Source organism: Carassius gibelio, chromosome A17 (genome assembly GCF_023724105.1).
Source record: "Carassius gibelio isolate Cgi1373 ecotype wild population from Czech Republic chromosome A17, carGib1.2-hapl.c, whole genome shotgun sequence".
In the NCBI taxonomy this organism is placed as follows: domain Eukaryota; kingdom Metazoa; phylum Chordata; class Actinopteri; order Cypriniformes; family Cyprinidae; genus Carassius; species Carassius gibelio.
The window spans coordinates 10542834-10557844 of NC_068387.1; the positions used below are offsets into that span (position 1 = coordinate 10542834).

The window sequence follows — 15011 nt, forward strand, 5'->3', positions numbered from 1 at the left end:
TTCTATCAATCGTTTCTGAATCGATTTACGCATCTTAATCAACAACTTCGACTCATTGATCAGAGAGCTTATAAAGCAAGCAGCTATGATCATTTTATTAAAACATGCAAAAACGTTTCACTCAAAAGATTAAAATGAATTGTATAGTTTAATGGAACTTAAAGTTAAATTAGATTCGAATGACTATCTGTGTGAACTAAGATGAAATTAAAGTGAACCTGCTTATTAATTGTGATGTTGTTGAATGTTAATGTATATATAGTAGTTCATAAAAATAAAAAATAAATAAAATAAAAATAACCGGTTCTTTGAAATAAACGGTTCAAAAGAACCGACTCGCGAGTCTGACTTTCTATATCATCACAACACGTGTGACCAGTGCTTTAACGCTCACCCAGCCAATCAGACGAGCTTCTGCGTGTCATGTGACTATTTCAGGAAGAAACGCTGGCGCTGCAAGCAAGATATGAGAGTTGCATTATAGATTATGAGCAAATTCTGACAATACAAGTATTCTTTAATTTAAAAAAAAAGGTAATAAAAGAAGGGGAAATGTTAAATGTAAAAAAAGTTGTGTTGCGCTCCCGACCAGGTAAACCATGTAGATGTTTTTGCTAATTTGCAAATCATTACCAATACATTGTAATCCACTTATCATGTGTATTACTGTGCTGCACGTGTCTCCGGAACTTCAGTTAATGTTCTTTCCCAATAAATGATTAGGAAAAAATGGTATCCCGATTCCAGAGAACTTCCGTGTAGACGATGTTCTGGAATCCTCCGAGCTGAAAGAAGGACAGGTGTTCGTCCGGACACTCTTCCTCTCAGTTGACCCTTACATGGTGAGATGACCTGGCTTGTGTTTATTATCACTCATGTGGTTTGAGTTTTCTTGAAGGAAATTCATTTATTATTTAACGTGAGAAATATTCACTATATTCATAAAGTGAATATTTCCTTTGTGAAAACTCAACCTATAACCAATATACTACCAGGCATTAACTTATTCAACTCATGCATGATCCAATATTAACACCAAACTCAATGCAGCGCTGTCGCATGAATGATGATACTGGAGCTGAGTACCTGTTGCCATGGAGATTAGAGGATTGTGTGGATGGAGGTGGAGTTGGTTTAGTGGAGGCCAGCAAGAATCAGGCATTATCTGTGGGTGCTGTTGTCACCTCCTTCAACTGGCCTTGGCAAACCTACAGTGTTATGGACGGCAGCCTTTTGCAAGAGGTACAATGCTCATTTTGGCCAGTTTGATTAATAGACTTCATGTATATGGATAGGAGCTGCATTTGAGTATGTGTTGCACTCGTTCTCGCAGGTTGACCCAGAGATGGCAGACGGTCACCTGTCGTATGTTTTAGGAGCGCTGGGCATGCCTGGAATCACTGCTCTTTTAGGTGTGAGAGAGAAGGGTCATGTGACTCCAGGAAGCCACCAGACGATGGTCATCAGTGGAGCAGCTGGAGCTTGTGGTTCGATTGCTGGACAGGTAATATGTAAGTGGATATACAGAATAGTTCTGTTTTTATATGGCAAGATTTAGTTTAATTAAATTTTTAGATTCTTGTTTAGACTGTAAATATATATATATATATATATATATATATATATATATATATATATATATATATATATATATAGTGATTACCAAAAGTCTCACTTGGTGCTTCTTCCATGAAACATTCTTAAAACGTTTCAAATGTTTAGCTCTTTCCTTGTGTTATATGCCCTGTTGTTTTAACTTTGCTCTGTGTTGTCAAAGATCGGCAGATTGGATGGCTGTGAGAGAGTCGTGGGGATTTGTGGTTCTGACCAGAAATGCCAGACCTTGATAACAGAGCTGGGTTTTACAGCAGGGATAAACTACAAAAAAAGGAGATATCAGCTCAGCGCTGAGGGAGCACTGCCCTGCAGGCATCGATGTCTACTTTGACAATGTAGGTGGTGCGATCAGCGATGCCGTTATAGCACAGGTATGTCCTTCCTTCAGTTTTTATGTTAATTTCTTTGAGTTGTTTGTGTTAAAATAATATAAAAACCACACTGTGCAGATGAATCCCGGTGGTCATGTGATCCTGTGTGGCCAAATATCCCAGTACAATAAGGATCTGCCTTACCCTCCTCCTCTTAGAGAGGAGACCCAAGAAACTTTGCATCGCAAAAATATCACAAGGTGCAGGAAAATGGCTAGTAAAACCTACTTTGTTAATTGTATGTATGTGTATGTGTATGAATGATGATTATATGTTCACAGGGAGAGATTTGTTGTATTGAACTACATGGAGAAGCATGCAGAAGGTCTTACGCAGCTCAGTCACTGGGTAAAGACAGGCCAGATTAAGGTAAATCTACCACAGTCATGTTTCTTCACATGAAAGATGCCACAAACCTTTTGTACATTGTATCTCTACTTTTCATTTTGCAGGTGTTGGAAACTGTTGTAAATGGTATAGAAAACATGGGAGGTGAGAGTTTATTATTGTTATTATTTGATCATGTGCCTAAGTGTACTTTGCATACATATTGTATGAACCGTCCGTGTTTATATTAATAGATGCATGCACTATGCATATTTCAGAGGCGTTCTGCTCCATGATGACCGGAGGCAATATCGGTAAACAAGTTGTCAAAATTTCAGACTGAGTCAAACGTCTGCATCTGGAGGCCTTGTGGAGGTGGTGCAGTCATTATACATCTGGGCTGGAAACTGAAAGGTTACAGAAAAGGGCTCTCAAAAAGACATTTGAGGTTTCTCCAGTGGGACGGTCCCTTTAAGTGTGCTCTAAGTCGTTTTAGATAAAGGCATCAGCTAAATTCACCTAACATGTTTAAATAAAACCTTCCAATATTTTAAGATATGGAAGTCTTGCCTTTACATGAAATAAGGAACAATAAAAATGAAATACATCACAATATGAAACCCCTTTACTTTGTTGTACATGAATACAGCCAGATAATTCAATTCCAATGCAAGATGATTCAGAGTTGCAGAAACATGACAAATATAAATTGAAGTTGCTTCAAGTGGAAAAACACAAACAACATTGTCAAATTCCAAGTAAATAGCTATTAATGTTTCACTGATTTTGTGCCTTCCACAAAACAAATGTGAACAGCACTTTCCGACATGAGTGGAACTACAAAAGCCACGTGACCACAGAAACGGAGAATGCCCAGAAAACAGTGCAGAACAACTGGAAGGAATATACATTGCAATATCAGTGTGGATGGATACAATAAAATAGTTCAAAAATTAATTACAGTAATAAAAACCAAATCACATGTAAGCAGATATTTCATCATCCAACATTCAAAGTCCTATTGGTTTACCACAAATCTAGATGAACAAACTTCGAGTCTTCTAAAAATGTTCGTTCTCACTATCATGTGCCTTAAAACTGCAAAAAAAAAAAAACGCTTTCAAAATAGCATTCAGGTAATTGAAAGGCAAACTAGAGCAGCCTATTGTTCAAGTCTTTACTTTCCTGAGAGACGACAGGAATGTCAGTGAATCCACCAGAAACTCTAGTCACTGCTCTCTCGGTCGCCTGTCAAGTGGGTTATGAGGGCTAAAAAGACAGACCTCGATGACAACTGTTTCTTTTTTCAAACTAGCTGATTTTCCCACAAAAAGGCCATTGTCCTTAGCTTGTTTGTGGGATCTGTAACTGTGCAAAAGTATAAAAAGAGCTGCTTCACAGCGTTTCTCTAATAAACAGTGTTAACAGAATTTTGCACATTTGATTGATTCCATGTGTTCAGTGTTCTATTCTATACGTCACATTGGGATTTTCCCTTTAGCAGTCTAAAAATGTCTGGCTTTAGTTTAAGTGGCCATTATATTAAGTGTATTAACTATTAACCAAAACAACAAAAATGTTCTACATCCATGCTCTTCTATATACAGTATAAATAGTGGTTCATCCATTGAGATTAGAGTCATTTGGAATATGTATTTGAATAAGTATAATCAGTTTGCAGAATTAACTGTTGTTCAAAGGCCCGTTCACACCATGAATGATAAAGATAACGATATTAGCGTCCACACCAGCGGACGATATCATCTGTTTACTCTGAGCGCACGCGCGTCTGCCGCTTTAAATTCTCGAGCTCATGATAGCAGGGCACATTCTGATTGGCTGTCAATATTTTTATAATTTGTCAGCTGGAAAGTGATTCCAATGATATTGTTTCGTTGTGCCTTTATCGTTATAGCTGTGGACTCTGCTCCTCTTTAATATTGAGAACGATTTCAAGAACTATTCCTTTAACGTTATCTTTATAGTTATCGTTCTTGGTGTGAACACATTACACAGCTCTTTGAAACACTTTAAAGGGTTAGTTTACTTTAGTTTAAGTACTGTCATTAGTTGCTCACCCTCATGTCGTTCCAAACCCATCAGACATTTATTCATCTTTGAAACACAAATACCGTATTTTTCGGACTATAAGTCACTCCTAAGTATAAGTCCCATCAGTCCAAAACTACGTCATGACAGGGGAAAAAACATATATAAGTCACACTGGACTATAAGTCGCATTTATTTAGAACCAGAAACCAAGAGAAAACATTACCGTCTCCAGCCGCAAGAGGGCGCTCTATGTTTTCAGTGTAGACTACAGGAGCACTGAGCAGCACAGAGCGCCCTCTCGCGGCTGTAGACGGTAATGCTTTCTCTTGGTTCATTTCTCTCGGTTCATGTCAAATTAATTTTGATAAATAAGTCGCACCTAACTATAAGTCGCAGGACCAGCCAAACTATGAAAAAAAGTGCGACTTATAGTCCGGAAAATATGGTAAATATTTCTGTCCCTTCATTGAAAGTTCATTCCAAAAAAAGAAAGAAACAAAAAAAGATGGCCGAAACTCCTCTAGGTTTGGAAGTACACAAAGGTGAGTAACTGATGACAGCATTTTCTATTTTGGGTGAACTATCCCTTTAATTTTTGTTGACTGCTAAACTAAACAATTCAACATTGTCCGAGGCAATTTCATCCTTTTATCAAGGTGCAGCAATAAAATAAATAAATAAATAACTCAAGTTCACTATGTTAACAAGTGGAATAAGTCATCTGGTCATTATAGTTCTGATCGTCTAAGCCAGGGGTGTCAAAATCAGCACTGTACCGCAGAGTTTAGGTCCAAATCTAATTAAAAACACCTGAGCCAAAGTAATCAAGGTGTTCAGACTCACTAGAAACTTCTGGGCAAGTGTTTTAGAGCGAAACGCTGCATGATATTGGCTCTTCAAGAGCAAGATCGGACACCCCTGTTCGTATCTGATTGACTGAGCAGTGTTCACATACACATTTCAAATCTGTGTGTTGCTTGGTGGCATACAAAGCTTGATGCTTTGGCTTCTTTTTGAACTATTTTCATTGTATAATAAGACAATAATGACCAGCTTCATTCCTTAAATTATCCTTTACATTTCATACCTCATCTACAAGTGTAAGCAAATTTAGTGATCTCATCCTCTCTTTACATGCGTAGTTTATATGCATTAAAACAATACGAGCGAACCCATACTGACTGTCCTCTCCGAGTGGTGGCAGTTTTATGCAGAAACATCGATTACGTATATCAAAATTACATAGTCTTATTCCTTTCTTGATTGCTCATCACAAATACAAACAAACATAATTTGACGAGTACGTAATGCAGTTTATCACAGTAATAGGTACGCTTACTGTAACTAGTACACACATCTGGACTTCAACACTGTTTGGGTTCACAACAGTGAGATCGGACTATAAAACTACCAACGTGTCTTAGTGTCAAAGGAGGATCAGAAGCAGGTTTGCAAAGGCTCCGTCATCCACATGTGATGCCATCATCGCTTCATATTAACGAAATACTATTTTTTTCTATGCTAACGCATCTTGGGACAGTTGGCAATTTGATGACCATGAAGACAGTGGTGAAAGGAGGGAAGAGCTTGGCACAAAATAATGTCCGTCACAAGGATACAGGTGCAGGCCTGTCACTGTCACAATGGCCGGTTGGTCTTGCTGCCAACGGAGAAACTAGGAGGCGTTCCCCACCATGCCCTGTACACCAACAGCAGGCCCATGAGCAGAGCCCAGGTACGTACGGGAGACAGGAAGAAAGCCAGTGCCCCATAGGTCTCCAGCAGGAAGTGGCAAGAATAGGCCTGCCAGACCATGAGGACCAGCATGCCTATGTGCATCACCAGAGTCCTCCAGCGGCTGCCCGGCCGACAGAAATGTGAGCGGAAGCTGGTGCCGCGACATCTGTGCTGAAGACTCCAGCAGAGGTAAAAAGTGAGAGGCATATTGAAGAAGAGCACCTGTGGATGACAGATGGCATGTTACGACTCAACTGTTACGATCAGTATAATCTGCACCTAGATCTGAATTACCTGTACAACTCCCACGACATAGGTCAGACTTCCTTCGAAGAAATGCCCGTCCACAAACACGCCAAAAGCAAAGCAGGCTCCAATGTGTCCATCAATGATTTCCCCAATGAACCATGGACCTGACAAAACAAGTAGACTAAAAGCACTGTTCCTTCTTCACAGTAATTGCAAGGACATGTTGCGAGTTCATCCTGATACATTTTCATTGCGCTCGAACAAACCAAGTAGGGCTACACAATCATCATTTCCCTTGAGACTGTAATCATGATTATTCATTTCAGGTTGCTTCTTTTTAAGTGTCACAATAAAAAGGACACCAAAAAAACACGTGGATCTGCCTGTGTAAAGGGATATTTCAGCCCCCCCCTCCCCCCATGCACACACCATTTTCTTACCATCATGTCTCTCCAAACCTGTATGACTTTCATTATTCTGCAGAACACAAAACTAAATATTTTGAAGAAAAAGTGTTTTTTTTGTCCATACAATGAAAGTCAATGTGGCCCAATAAAAGTCAGTGGACTTCATTGACTTTTACTGTATGAACAAATCATTTTCTATTTTTAAATATCTATGTGTTCCACAGATGAAATAGCTGTGATATGTACAAGTTTAGAACAACATGAGGATGAGTACATTTTTCAGCTACATTTTCATTTTTGGATGAACGATCCCTTGACACCTGTTTTGTTTGGGTCCAAAATGACCCATATAGAGTTACATGTAACTTTAAACTCTTCTATTGATTTTTGTGCATGAAAATTGGTATATGTTTATCTAGATATAGTCTTTTCATTTTAAAAACAAACTAGCTAAAAAAAAAAATATATATATATTTTGCTGTAATCGGCACTTTCACAATTTTATTAGATTACTTAAACCCCTAAGGACAAGGGTTGGTTATGGGACATTTATAAAAACTAAGAGGCAATTATCTATAATATAATAATTATGTGATTATCTCTCATTCTCTCTTTTGAATGGTCGGATGGAATAAAAGTACTCTCTTTTCTGTATAAAAAAGGATCACAGGCCTTCTGCAATGGTAGTTTAAACCATCATGTTCCATCAGTTTGTGAAACAGTTTAAGTGGTGTCAGGCGGCGACTTACCCAATGCTGTACACAGGTTGAACAGCAGCAGAGAGTAGAAGAACAGGTTGCTCTTACTGACAAGATGCAGGGACATCCACACTTGAGAAGACAGTCCTGATGGATTATAAGAGTTTATGGTGTCAAGAGTCATTAATGCTTTGGAGCTATGAAGAACATTTATAATGACAGGACAAGATTTGTTATACATTAATACAACAGAAATACCTCTTGTAGAAGACACAGGCATAAATCTGAAGAGCACAAGCCCAGCCAGGTTTAGTAATACTATCACCACGAAGGCAATCCGTGCCTGTGGGAACACACACACACACACACACAGCCACTGAAATGCATGTAATATTAATTAACAGTAAACTTTTAACAATAAACGTTTTATCATTTACTTTTCTGGTAAACCTTTTTTTATGTAGAGATTTTATTTGTCCTAGACCCAGACTTTCAATTTTAAACTGTGAAAATCCACTGTAATAATATGAATACGTTAAGAGCTATGATAATCCATTTTTCACCATCATCACACGATGACTTGGTTTCATTTTCGTACCAGGATGTAATGGTCTGTGAGGAGGATGAAGGACTGCATGAAGCCGAAGCTGGGAGTGAGGTCTTCCTCCAGTGTGAACTGTTGCTCCCGAACCTTTGAGCGACCTGCCGAGTCCTAGGACAGGGAGACGGATGCCATTTTCTTAAAATAACACTACAACCGTTTCTACATCGAAATAAAAACAATTGCTTTGCAGTTGCTAAGGTTCTGTGTTTAACCATGTTGCGAGGCTGTTCTGGGGAACGTTAGTTTTCTGGTCTCCAGATATTACTCTTTCAAAGTCTACAGGGCTTTTGCCAAGTTTATCATCCAACAGGCAGCATTTGCTTGTCAAATTGTTAAGAAAAGCAACATCACACCTCTTCTCATCAAGCCATGTGATTTGAGGAACGAGTGATGTTTAACACTAATGCCAGAGGTTTGTTCAAATCACCTACCTCCACTTTAACTCTGATAGTGTGCAGTCCAGTAGCATATAGCGTTGGATCCCACTGCATGATGTATAAAGGACCCCCTGCGCCAAATGCTTTCCCCAGTGAAACTCCATCCACACTCACATGCACAGCTGCGACTGGAGACTCGGAGAAAGCCAGGAGCCTACAGAACCAACACATTCAGCAATCAGTGCCACTCCGAAATACGACATTCTTGGTAGGACAGAACAGGTCAAGCAGGCAAGAAATTCAAATGTAAAGTGAGGTTTGGATGAGAGACGATCGTTTTACAGAAGTCAACGTCTGAGCGCTTGAAGGTCGGAGAGGACACACACAGAGACACCTGATGTGCGTGGAACTGCCGATGCGACCCAGAGGCTCCACTCCTGGGTGCAGGTACTGGACGTCTTTGGGATTGGTGATCAGCACAGCTGGCCAGTCCTCAAACGTCACGTCAGTGAAACTGAGCAGGTCATGGTCGAAAGCCAATATCCTATACCTGAACCCAGGGAAAAAAAATGCATGTCACTGCTTTTTTATAAGAGTTAGGGCACAATGATATGAGTTCCTCATATATCAGCTGTTGTGTTTGTATTTGCTAACACACTCAGCTATATTTACATCAGGCAGTATTCCCTTAAACCTTGTTCTTTCTGAACTTACCTGCGGTTTGCCATCCAGTCTCCCAGCTCTAACTCCAGTGTGCCTCTGTGATGTCGACTGTGCAGTACCGGCATGAAGCCTCCTAGTGTATGTAGGTGCCCACACAAATACGCCACGGCTGTACTGTAATGACCAACCCACAAAAAAAAAAAGAATATGATCAATATGACATTATGAGATGAGAATCTGCAATCTATTTAACATTATCTACCACAAGTGTTTAATATGAACGGCACTGAACATGACATTATTAATACAGCATATTCCCAGGCACTGACCGTCCCCACCTGAGTGCCAAATGTTGCTTTCAGACCTACATTCATGCTAGAGAATTACATACAAGGGTTTAGATGTAGGTCAGATGGCCAAATAGAAATCAGATTTAGAATAACATTTGAAAAGTGGCCCAAATCGAGTCGCAGCCTCAGACTCAGGTGCACAGGTCACTGACTGGTTATGATTCATACTCATAAACCCTTCCCTAATTTACAACATAAAGGGTCTACAAGGTTATACACACACACATATATACATATATATATATACATACATATATATACATATATATATATACATATATATACATACATATACATATATATCAGTGTATTAGAATGATTTCTGAAGGATCAGCTGACACTGAAGATTAATAATTGCTTTTCCATCACAGAAATAACTAACATTTTAACATATATTACTATAACAGTAAAAAAATCTTCTTGACACAAAACTTACTACTCTTCTCTACATACGTTTGAAGTTGTTTTCTAATGTTTTCAGTCGTCATACATAGAAATTTGGCACTGTTCCTTAATTAAATTTCTCATGCTGGTCCTTTATCGTTATATAATCAAATCCAGATAAACCAACCGCTAACAGAAAAACAAAAACAAACTGTTAATGGTCACTTTCTATGCTGGTCACATGCTCTCTTCCTATCTAAGTGGGTAGTTATTAGCGGTCAATGGGGAAAAAATCTAATTGGTTGACTGTTTCTGCAAGATTTTTCCAAACCTCATGAGCTCTCGGATTCCCGGGAAGGGGGAGATGACTGTAGATGTGGTATAATGTCCAAACCAGATGGACTTGTTACTGCTCAGACTCTCCTCTCTAAAGGTGGCCAACACGTCCATCTGAGTCTATGGGGAACATCACATTTCAGCCCAAGAGAAAAGCTGTCATCACATTTACATAAGCAAAGCTAAAATCAACAGATTTCTTTTACCTGATTGATAATCCCGAAGAAGTTATAGGGCCGTTTGGGTCCAGGGGTCAGAGTGGCATCGACACAAATGAACGAGTAGTTCCCAAAAGGAGTTTGGTGTATGTAGTGGAAGGATCCAACTTTCTGATTGGCAGAGTATTTCCTAAATATTCAGTAATGGAGATAGAGAGAATCTTTTATTTATTTTTTTCTTTGGAAAAATAAGCACCAACATATTCTTCGCAATAAGACCATTCATTAAACATGCATTAAAAAATGATTTTTTTAAGTCGACTTCAATATCTGAACCTTCTTTACAGCCATTATGTTCTGCATCTGTAATATCTGTACAGACCTGTAATAATTGTTCACGCTCTCCAGTGAAATAATATTAAAGGCATCTGAGGAGACAAGAAAACAATATCAGCCAAGATTTCCAGGAAACGGAAGAAGAGCGGGGACAAAATCACCGATTACAGAGCTCTTATTACATATCTGGCAGCTTTGGTAATTTAACACCAGTTACAGGACCTGTGGGGGAATGGGAATAGAGGAAAAATGATATATGAGCTGAGCGAGTTCATTAGAGATGTTCATTAGCCTCCACGATGCAGTCTTCATAGCTTAATATTAATGTACTAATGTGAAACACAGCTGCTGCACACTTTACAAGGAGTTATGTGTATTTAATCTGTTTATATTAAATCTCATTGGTCCAAATCCTTCTCCATTGAACTATTTTAAACATCAAATGGGTTTTGATTAGCTGTGATTCTGTAGTGCTCCAAAGCATTTCGTTTTATTGTCATTAGAAACTTAACGTGTTACACCCAGTTGGTTGTAAAAAGAGGCATAAAGAAATGTATGCCAGTAGAGCTATGGTGAAATATTATTCTTAAATGTCAGTCTGTTTCTCACGCAAAGCTATCCTATGGCTTCTGAAGACTTGGAATGTAGTGCATGTGTCTTTTTATGGACAATTTATAAAGGTTTAGTCTGAATCAGCATCCAATGGAAAAGAGCAGCGTGAACATTCATCTAAATGTCTGCTTATGTATTTGACACAATATATCTAATAGATTTGGAATGAGGCAAATCTGAGCATCAGAGGAATAACTTAAATCACAAAATTAAAAAAATTACCTAAATTACTACTATATATCATAAATGCAACAAAATTACTAAAAATGAAATAAAAATAATTTACCGCTAAATAGAAACAAAAATGCACAGAACAAAGGCACATAACAAAATTATAAAAAAATGTAGCAATAATATGAAAACTTAAAATATAAAAATAAAAGCTAATTCAAAAAATGAATAAATACAGTAATAGTATATAAATAATACATGACAGAATTTTTTTTTTAGGTGAACTATGCCTTTAAATCAAGATAAGAAACTGGAGGAGTAATGATAAACAGCCTCGTGATTGCAAAGATGTTATTAATCCACCATAGTTTGTTTTTGTGTCACAGCAAGCCTGCAATATCCTGTTTAAAAGAGCGGGGCTTCATCTCAAGTCATTAGTGTGACATAAGAGTGTCCAGCTGTCTTCACTCAATGTCCTTTAATTGTTTTAGTGCCAACAGACACTGGGACAAAGACAAACAATTATTTGGCCCTGACCAACAGTGATGTGCAAAGAGGCAACTTAACTCTAGCCTTCATTTAGATCTCCCATCCAAACCGTCAGGTGATTTTATAATGATTTCTGCATGCAACTGACATTAGAAAACAAAAGCTGAAGGGTGCCAATTTTGTGAATTAAAAATTGTAATATCCAACTGTTTGTAAGATCCATTCATTAAGTGTGTAAACACTTCAACATTCAAGCCCGACACAGCAAAACTGGCTCAACCAATGGGCTGATTTTGGGGCAGGACAAATGTTTTTTTTTGGATTTACTATTTACTTTATTTAGACAAGCACAGTGTCAACAAAATTTCATTTCATTGTGTAGCTATTATACATTTTGATGAATTGGTGGCTAATTCATTTGATCTCCATTTATGCTTAGGCTTCCATCCTTACTTTTTTCTAAAAGTCGTATATTTTTGTATGATTCACATCATGCAGCTTCATACAAAATTACTTTTTCCTGTCAGATCGGGTCGGGACTCGGGTGTTTGAGTAAACATTCTTGACAACTCCTTCTCTCCAAAAATCATCCCAAAAAATAATAATAATAAATCACCATGGTTTCCCCGAATGTCAATCCATTTTGTTCGTTCCTGCACTCGTGATCTTTTAAGGACGTTGTGGTAGGCCTGCCACTCCACTTCATGTTGAAGAGAGCCCACTTTACTCTCAGTCTTCGCATCTGTTAAGTCCCCTGTTAAATGAAGTCAAAATGTGGTTTATAACACACAATAAAATTTGCCTATTTATACCGTAAGTAATGTGTGGCAGCTAACCTGTGGCCAGCACAAGATCAGGTTTGATCACATCAATGGTGTCTCTACAGAACCTTTCAAAGTCTGGAATGCGCTTGGGATCGTGGAAACGACTGATATGGATGTCAGAAACCTGCACAGAGCAATCAGCATGTTTAGAAATCAGCTAATAGTGGGGTTTCATGCAGGCCTGTGTGTAGTTAACAGTGAGTGTTGGAAATCTCACACATAAAACTTGCCTATTTATAGAACAAGTGTCACTGGCATATTAGAGGAGTCAGTACACAGCTGAAGGTTCCCTGTTTTACCAGCCAAACTATGACACTAGGGCTTTACGCACACTGTACATACATTTCTATATCAATATTTATATTTATCTATCTATTTGGCTTTCTACATAACACACTCATTTTGTTTCCAGGAGGTCATACATACAGTAGATAAATAAAGTATATTTGTTAATAAAATTTTAGAATAGGCGCAGACATTAGGCAGATGAATTAAAGAATGATGCTATATTCATACATGTATCATTTTTATGATAAATAATTGGTGCGATGGTTCAAATAATTGTTTGGATGTTTGAAAAATTATGAGAATCTACATCATTATCCATCAATGTTTGAAATCATAGTTTCATCATAATATACATGGTACAGTGTGGTGTTGGGGAGGGTTAAGCAAACACGCATTAATTAAGCCTTCCATTTGAAAACTGTTATAAAAAATAAAAAAAAGCTATTTCATGCCTTTCATACAGGTAAAATCAGACTCATATGTTCGGTAAAAACTGTTAGCCTGAATGCACTGTAAGTCTGCTAAATGCATAAATTTATTGAAATTAATTTGAAGAACCAATTATAAACTTCTCTCTTTGGCCTTTCCACATGTTAGACAGCTTTACAATTTTTTTTCTATACAACATAATAAAACTTATTCGAAAAAAAAATATATATATATATATATTTATATATATATATATATATATATATATATATATATATATATATATGTATATATATGTATATGTATATATATATATATGTATATATATATATATATATATATATATATATATATATATATATATATATATATATATATATAAATTATATAATGTATAAAATTGAAAGGGCTTTTTTTTTTTTTTTTTTTTTTACTTGAGGACACATATCACATACTTTGGAAAAAGGCATTTAATTCTATATATATATATATATATTTTTATACATACATGTTGAACTCACGTTAGAGGTTAGAATATTCCGGCCTTAAATATTGCACACAGTAACACTCTTTACTGCACGAAGAATAAATTATTATGGCAGAAAACAAAATAAAAGCCACCCTGCAATCAATCAGATGATCAGTTGATTGACAGACTAATGAGTCCAATGACCGCTGCTCACCTGCACAAACCAAAATATATTGTCCAGCTGGCCGCCGGGGTACGGAGGGCCAGTTTCTCTGGACGGGTGTACACTGCGCTTTGGGTGCCAGGCGCTGTCATAGCTGTCAAACAGCCAGGAAGTGAAGCAGGCGAGCAGCAGCCCAACAATCACCAAAGCCGCGAACAGCCGGAGCATCCTGCCGAAATCACACTGCCTTCACCGAGATCCGGACGAGCCGCCGCCGCTCAGGCGCTTCTCCTCTCCCTGCTGAAGGAGCCTGATGCGGGATTCAGACAGCCTCACATCCCCGGGCTCTCGCCAGCACGACCGCGATGGACGAGCAAATCAACGCGCTGGAATCACCAACATCATCCAGCAGAAACTTCAGGGTGGCTGATCCTGATGGAAGGACCGAAGGGGGCGGAGCTATGCTGTTCTTCTCGGCCCGGAAGTTACCGCCATGAAAAATAATACATATTATATAAACTAATAATATTAATCCATTGAAATTATATAAACCATTTCATTACTACAGTAATTTGATTATTGTAGGAGGCACTGACTAGGTTCTAACCAGGTTCGTTAGTAAATTACATTAATCTCTGTTGGCAAGAACTACTTTCCTTAATCAATCCTATTTTTATCTTTTCATATGAATATTATAACCATTTTGCATACATTAAATAATGTTGTCGCTAAAATCAACCAGTTTTCTATTGCGTAATGAACATTTTCCTCAGTGGAAGGATTAAAATAATGTAGAAATAACAGACAACTGCAAATAAAATGTTATTAACAAAAAAATAAATAAATAAATGCATCGTTTTCTTTAATTGAAATGCAGATAAAATATGAATATTTTTTTGA

The 15011-nt window shown here is 37.7% G+C and overlaps 2 protein-coding genes across 2 annotated transcripts; one reads left to right on the forward strand and one right to left on the reverse strand.

Annotated features, from left to right (window-relative positions):
* Positions 1-390: 390 nt before the first annotated feature.
* LOC127933599 (prostaglandin reductase 2-like) lies at positions 391-2935 on the forward strand. The gene is given in 10 exon segments (XM_052530675.1): positions 391-592; positions 724-842; positions 1051-1242; positions 1334-1504; positions 1778-1882; positions 1884-1988; positions 2067-2188; positions 2270-2357; positions 2441-2480; positions 2594-2935. Coding segments are annotated over 10 exon segments (1047 nt in total). The 5' UTR covers positions 391-552; the 3' UTR covers positions 2659-2935.
* On the reverse strand, positions 2919-14669 carry LOC127933598 (transmembrane protein 62). Its single transcript, XM_052530674.1, has 14 exons — positions 14163-14669; positions 12775-12886; positions 12555-12692; positions 10713-10758; positions 10379-10520; positions 10168-10292; positions 9154-9276; positions 8834-8989; positions 8494-8653; positions 8057-8170; positions 7717-7801; positions 7510-7605; positions 6399-6517; positions 2919-6326 (listed from the first exon to the last, which is right to left on the reverse strand). The coding sequence occupies exons 1-14, from the start codon at positions 14337-14339 to the stop codon at positions 6006-6008; spliced, it is 1914 nt and encodes a 637-aa protein (XP_052386634.1). The 5' UTR covers positions 14340-14669; the 3' UTR covers positions 2919-6005.
* Positions 14670-15011: the final 342 nt, after the last annotated feature.